General features: G+C 37.1%; 1 protein-coding gene across 2 annotated transcripts; it reads right to left on the bottom strand.

Moving 5' to 3' along the window:
- Positions 1–1,510: 1,510 nt before the first annotated feature.
- LOC127657886 (kelch-like protein 38) lies at positions 1,511–6,558 on the bottom strand. Of its 2 annotated transcripts, none has more exons than XM_052146854.1 (4): positions 6,248–6,558; positions 3,087–4,440; positions 2,893–2,977; positions 1,511–2,770 (listed from the first exon to the last, which is right to left on the bottom strand). In XM_052146854.1, exons 1-4 carry the CDS (start codon positions 6,271–6,273, stop codon positions 2,481–2,483), a joined length of 1,755 nt encoding a protein of 584 aa, XP_052002814.1. In that variant the 5' UTR covers positions 6,274–6,558; the 3' UTR covers positions 1,511–2,480. The 2 variants fall into 2 exon arrangements, with proteins under 2 accessions (XP_052002814.1, XP_052002813.1); XM_052146853.1 differs by having other exon boundaries at positions 1,512–2,770; positions 2,872–2,977; positions 6,248–6,555.
- Positions 6,559–6,787: the final 229 nt, after the last annotated feature.

The following is a 6,787-nucleotide window of genomic DNA, read 5'->3' as shown; positions in this document are numbered from 1 at the left end:
ATTTGACTATATATATTTAATTTGTATATTCATTGTTTAGTTATACCCATAAATAAAAATTCTCTAATAATTTACTCACCCTTATGCCATTCCAGAAACATTGCTTTCTTTCTTTTGCAGAATGCAAATTAAGATTTTTAGAAGAATATTTCAGCTCTGTAGGTCCATACAATGCAAGTGAAGATTGGCCAGAACCTTGAAGCTCCAAAGAGCACATAAAGGCATCATAAAAGTAATCCATAAGACGTTTAAATCTATGACTTTAGAAGTGATAGGTGTGGGTGAGAAATAGATCAATAATACCTTTTTACTCTAAATCCACTTACACTATCAGATCTGAAATTGAAACTTATCAGGCATCACATGTGATTTTAAGATAAAAATGGAGATACAGAGTAAAATAATTACTTAAATTTTTATCTGTTTCTCACCCACTGTCGCATCTGAATACATGGATTTAACCACTGGAGTCTTATGGACTAAGTTTATGCTGCCTTTATGTGCTTTTTGTAGCTTCAAAGTTCTAACCAACATTTACTTACATTTTATGGACCTACAAAGCTGAGATATTCTTCTAAAAATGTTTTCATTTGTGTTCAGCAGAAGAAAGAATGTCATATATTCAGGGTTGGGAGGGTTACTTTTGAAATGTATTCCACTTACAGAAAACATGCTGTATTCTGTTACTCCCCAACCCTGCATACACATCTGGGATGTCATGAGGATGATTAAATTATGATAGAATTTACATTTTTAGATGAACTAACCCTATTATATAATTTGTGCTAAAGCATAGTTCTGTAAAAAAAAAATTGTTAAAAGCATTGTTCTGTAAACAAAACATCCAATCCAATCTCGCCTAGGGCACCAAGTAAGCCAGAACCGTCACTGGTGTGTTGTAATAGGTTTTCTGTGTAACAAAAAAACTATTACAGTAACTATAGCAAAACTGAAACAGAAATTTAAAAGTTCAAAGTTACTTGGTTTTATTGCAATGTTCTCTTAATCAGACCAAACCAATCTCTCACTGGAAACTCACTGGAAAGAGATCTGATTTTGTTCATGTTTTCTACAAAAGTATTGTTACTGTGTTTTGCCTTTGCGCAGCAGCAGTATTGTGAATACATTCTATTGCAGAATTTTACACATTTAGAAGAGACGATAGCAAAGACTCTTTTTGGCCTCAGGCCTCCTTTGTGAATCATTGCTTCGTGTCTGGGCAAGCTGACACTTGTCGCATACAGAGTAACAAAGTCACAGAAAGATATGCGAGACTCATACAGGGCAATAACACACTCTGACACACATTTCTCTCACACATCTGGTCCCTCAGGTCCTCACATGTTCCGAGGCATGACATATGATGAAACTTTAATTGAGTGTCATCTATAATGGTCTGTGTAGGATGTATACGCATAGATCATAGAGTTATGTCACAGTTTATTTGATTATAAAATACATTTGTTTAAAATTCAAGCAATATTACATATAAAGGATCAAATTAACAGTACAAACAAATTGTTCCAAAAAACAATGCAAAGTTGATGCATAACCATTGTGGTAAGAAACAACAACAAAAAAAGCATAAATATTAAGGAAGCATTTAATATAATTTTTTTTGTCATTTTGAATGCATTACTGTTCAACTAAATTACTTTTCAACAGATAACCATTACATCTTTGAAAAATCATGAATAAATAATCAATTTACAAAATTGAGGAATGTGTTTAAATAAAAGTACCCATGTAAACAAAGAATGCAAGTCTGAAACTATTCAGTATCAAGTGCTAAGTACAGGAGAGAATTGTGAATAGTTTCAAAGGTAAAGTGTATGATATAATAAACACTAATACTATTTAATTATATGTTAGACAGGGTGAGCTTAATGTTATCACATCTGTAAACGCATCTGTTGTGTTGTCTATGTGCTCTTCATTTGAAATATCTTAAAAAATAACTTCACATGGTAACACTTAACAATAAGGTTCCATTTGTTTACATTAGTTAACAACATTAGTTAGCATGAACTAACAATGAACAATACTTTTACAGCATTAATTAATCTTGGTTAATGTTAATGTCAAAGTATACTAATATATTTTTAAAATCAAATGTTGTATTTGTTAACATTAGTTAATGCACTATGAACTAACAACTAACATTAACTAAGATTAATAAATGCTGTAAAAAATATATGATGCCTAATTCATGAACTAATATTAACGAATGGAAATTTACCCTTCACACACATTCAAAATGCAACATGTACAAACATAGAGACACTTAAAGAAAGCTTTCTTTGCCTTTCTATCATAATAGGCGCTGATTTTTTTTTTCTTTAGATCTTCCTCTGAATGTCTTAGTATGATCTGTCATCTACTGTAAATCAAGAATTTTAGTGTTTGCAAACAGTCATTTATATTTGAATCCTTTAAGTTGCTAAGCTATATTGTAGCACAGTCAAATAAATAATGTACAATCATGTAGACAGAGACTTATCAGAGAGATAGACCAGGGGTACGGCACCATGGTCAAATAACTTGAATGGCAAAGTTCCCTTTGACACCCATGAATCTGTCTTTGGATCATAGCAGTCAAAGCAGTCTGAGTCTTCCACACTCTCATTACTATTAAAGAAACGCCCCCCCGTAACACAGATCTGGTTATTTACAGCAGTAGCAGAATGATGCATCTTCCTTGCCTTCATACTTGCACATTTTTCTAACCTGTTGGTTTTAACATCATAGGCTACCATTCTTCTTGTATAGCCTGTTAAAAATAAAAATTTAAAATAAGACCAATATGAAGGTACATTCTTTTGACAATACTAAGATTTCAATGTTTCACAAACCCTTAAAAACCCTCCTTACCACCAACAATGTAGATTTTACCGTCAATCATTGCAGCTGGCGCACAGATGTTCTTCACTGACCTATTCTCCATTTTACACCACAGATTCCTTCCTATGTGGTAGACCTATCAAGAACACACACATATCTAACACCACCACTTCAAATTCATACAAAATCATTTAAATTGGTACTTTATAGAATAACACATTCTTAGAAACCCTGAATTATCAAACCTGGATCATTCGAACTGGTTGCTGCATGGCGTCTTCCCCTCCAAACACGTATATTCTCTGGTCATGTGCTGCTACAGCTGGGTGCAAAACTGCAGTGGGCATTGGGGCCATAGCCTGCCATTGGTTGAACATGGTGTCATATCGCTCTACTTCACTGGAGAGCTGTCCATCAGCCATCAATCCACACAGTACAAAAATGAAATGCAGGTAAGAGGGACTATGATGGGCATATCGAGGCATTAGCATTGGTTCTCCCATTCTCCATTGGTTTGTTTTGAGAGAAAGTGTGTACACAGTGTTGCTTGGTGTGCACACCCCTCCTGCTTTTATAGTTAAGCCCCCCAGCACATAAAGGATGCTGTGCATACACACATAAGATGGCCGGTAGAGCCGCAAAGGAATCTTTGCCAGCCACTGCCAACACTGTGTCTTCTCATCATAGAGCAGTGTATCACGAGACGTCCGCTCACCATTCTTACGACCTCCAACAACTACAAGTGCCTCCTTACAGTTCTGACGTCGAGGTGCTGCCCAGAGAGGTTCCAAGTCACCAGGACAATGAGTGCCGACAGAAAAGAGAAGACGCTGAACAGATTCAATTATTTCTGTGCACAAAGATGAGGACTGGACAAGGGGGTCATTGGCAATGAACTGGAAAAGATACGAAGGGTGGATATGTCTTAGTCTCACTCGACGGAACAAGTCGTGAATGGTGCCACGCCTAGAGAACAGATCATGGTGGATCCAAGTTAGAAGAGTCTCGAATATTTGCTCCTCCCCAACACACAGCCTGTCGTCCTCCAAGTAGCTCAACAATTCAGGTAGCGAGAGTTCACAGAAGTCCTCAGAGACCACTACATCTGAGAAGCTCTTCACTGCCACCTCTCTTGCTTTTTCCTGCAAGCTATTACAGTGCAGGATTTCGGAGAGACGTATCATGCTCAGGCAGTTGTCTGGTCTGAGCTGGGACTGAAGGAAGCTTGAGCAGGTCTCAAAAAGCCTTCCATACTGAAGCATGGAAGAAATTTGCATCAAAGGGAACACCAGTTCCATGGTGATGCTGATGGACCCTGTGTAAACATATTCCACAATACTCATGAGAGTGTCATAAGGAACATCTTGTAGGTCTATCTTTGTCTTCTGGCTCTCCAGAAAACTGCTGCAAAACATAGCATAGAAGTAGGGGCTGCTGGATGCCAGAACATTCCGGTGACATGGGATTTCCTTGCCCTCAGAGCAAAGGACAACATCAGTGAGGATTTTCTCCTTCCTCAAGCTGTTCAGTTGCAGAGGGAGGGTGGAGATCAACTCTTTGTCTTTATAGTGCAGTACATCTGATATAAGACCATCTATGCTGTGATAAACAGATAAAAGATAATGTTGGTAACATTTATGCATTTATGATACTGGTCACCAAAATGGCGTGGGATATTTTTCCTTGGACCGACATAAAACATTTTAGGGCTACAGTTTAGAACGATTTATTACAAATTATTTTAGGCGACATCCACACTAATCTGTTTTTGTTTGAAAACACAGTTTTCAGATTCCTAATGTCATCGTATTGCAAAATATGCATCAATGGATAGTGTTTTCGAAACGGTCCATTTCAGTAGAGGAGAATGCCATTCTAGTGTGGATGAGAGGCATAAATAGAGACTGTTTAGCCTGAGATGGACCACTTTAATTAAAATGAATGGGAGTAATTGGAAAACCCAATAAAGCTGGTGTAGAATAGGAAGTCCTGCCTGACAGGTAAAACAGCAATTCACCTTCTGGATAAAGACATTGCCATTTAACTCGAGAACACACATGCACATTAACTGAAAAATATATTTTTTAGCCTGATCTTTGATCGTAATCTTGACCAACCATTTGAAAGATTCAAATCTGAAAAAAGTTCAAAATTGTAAAAAGTCTTTTCTCATTCAAGTTCATTTTACACATTGCTACTTTTATGTCACATGAATCGATAGAAAATAGCTTCCTAGGTGTTTTACTAAGATGGCGGCCAAGAGGACTGACTTGCCTCTAATGGGAGTTTGACGTTAACGTAGTGAAGTTTATGTTTTTTTAATTTTGTTTTAAGAAAAACATATCAGTGTGGACGTGGCCTAAAAATTTACGTAATCTAACCAAAGAAATCCAATTTTGTCATCAGTTCCTCACTCATTTACTCTTTCGAAACCTTTTTGACAGTCTGTTTATCACACAATGCTTGTATGGTCTCGGGAGACCTGGAATATAGTCGTCTGGATTTATTTTATAATGCTTTTATTTTCTTTATGTATCTTGACAGCCCATTGTCCCCATTCACTTTCATTGTATGAAAGAGAGCAGCTGAGACATTCTATGTCTCTACATGTTCTAAGTCATTTGTGCTTAGAAAAGGTTTGGAGAGTAAATGATGATTACATTTTCATTTTTGGGTGAACTGTCTCTTTAAGGGATATTATATGTGTATGTGTTCACAGTCATGTCTGTTCAAAGAACAGCTATCACATTCCTCTGGGATGGATGCTGCACTGTGTTCTAGACTGAGATTGACTTTATCAAAAGGGTTTTGTCATCAGTCAGCTGTCAGTTTTATTTTGGCATTTTGTCCTTGGCAGATTCTGCAATGGATGTTTGGCTTTATTATTCATTACATGGTTCTATTTAGCGATACACTTATATACTGTTCACTGACAAACATATCCAAATAACAAAGACACACATACTAAGGTGTTAACTAAGTTAATACTTAATGTGGTGTCATGATGTTGAAAACAGTACATGTTTTCATACATTTCTGACTGACAATGATAAGTTTGAACAAGATTGTGAAGTGGCACCACAAAAAGACATCAAAGTGGCACTTGTAACATTCACAGCACATTCTCATGAGCATCAAAAGCAAGTTCTATTGCACAATTATAGATATTAGAAGGCAAAGGAAGCCTTTAAATAATACCTCATTTGCATATTTTACAGTCAGGCAAAATCTATTTTATTGATTTACCACTCTGTCATACTTTTTAAGAGAGAGTGGTTCAGAATGCCTGCAGACTGACATATAATTACAAACACTCCCAAATGCCATGCAGTTATCCACAATCTATGAAGGTGTCTACAGTCAAACCATCTGCTTGGAGACCTGTGTCAGACAAATCTTGCCTTACCTTATCTCAGCTGATTTGAAGCACATTCTATATTGTTCTGCAATTAGCTTTGTATCATCAAGACGAAAGTAGAGCCTAAACTCTACAGTACGATGTCCCTGTTTTCTAAAACAGTTCACTTCTGAAAGTTCTTCAGTGAGTTTGGCAGGTGGATGTTTATAGCGACTAGTGCGACCGTGGTATGTTATTTTGTTGTTCTGAAATTCTTGGAGAGGCCTCTCTGCACATTCCAGTCTCCCTAAAAATAGAAAACTCTTCTCTGTCAGGACTGGAGCTTTCCTACTAACACCTCCTCGTGGTGCACCCTCACCCCCTCTTTTTTTCCATAACACAAGGTTCTTCGCTGTCTGCAAGGCGTGTATGAGTTGCCACATATTCTACAACGCGTGTATGTTTACTGAGGCTGTAAACATGGCTTGTGCCCTAAAGCTATTCTAGGTGTTTGCTGTGTACTTGGAAAGATGCTCCCATTCCTAATCTAAGCCCCCCAGAAGCCAGCATTGTGTTACTACAGCAGTTCTCATTAAACACTGGGCTGGT

The sequence above is a fragment of the Xyrauchen texanus genome, chromosome 17 (assembly GCF_025860055.1).
Source record: "Xyrauchen texanus isolate HMW12.3.18 chromosome 17, RBS_HiC_50CHRs, whole genome shotgun sequence".
Classification (NCBI taxonomy): domain Eukaryota; kingdom Metazoa; phylum Chordata; class Actinopteri; order Cypriniformes; family Catostomidae; genus Xyrauchen; species Xyrauchen texanus.
The sequence above is the reverse complement of the archived record's forward strand: the minus strand, read 5'-3'. Positions and strand labels throughout refer to the sequence as shown.

Excerpts from the sequence above, each read along its gene's own strand:
- LOC127657886 (XM_052146853.1), bottom strand. The coding sequence starts at position 6,273 with ATGTGCTTCAAATCAGCTGAGATAAG. Across the intron at positions 2,978-3,086 it reads AACCAGTTCGAATGATCCAG|GTCTACCACATAGGAAGGAA; the intron begins GTTTGATAATTC and ends TGTTCTTGATAG. Across the intron at positions 2,771-2,871 it reads TAAAATCTACATTGTTGGTG|GCTATACAAGAAGAATGGTA; the intron begins GTAAGGAGGGTT and ends TATTTTTAACAG.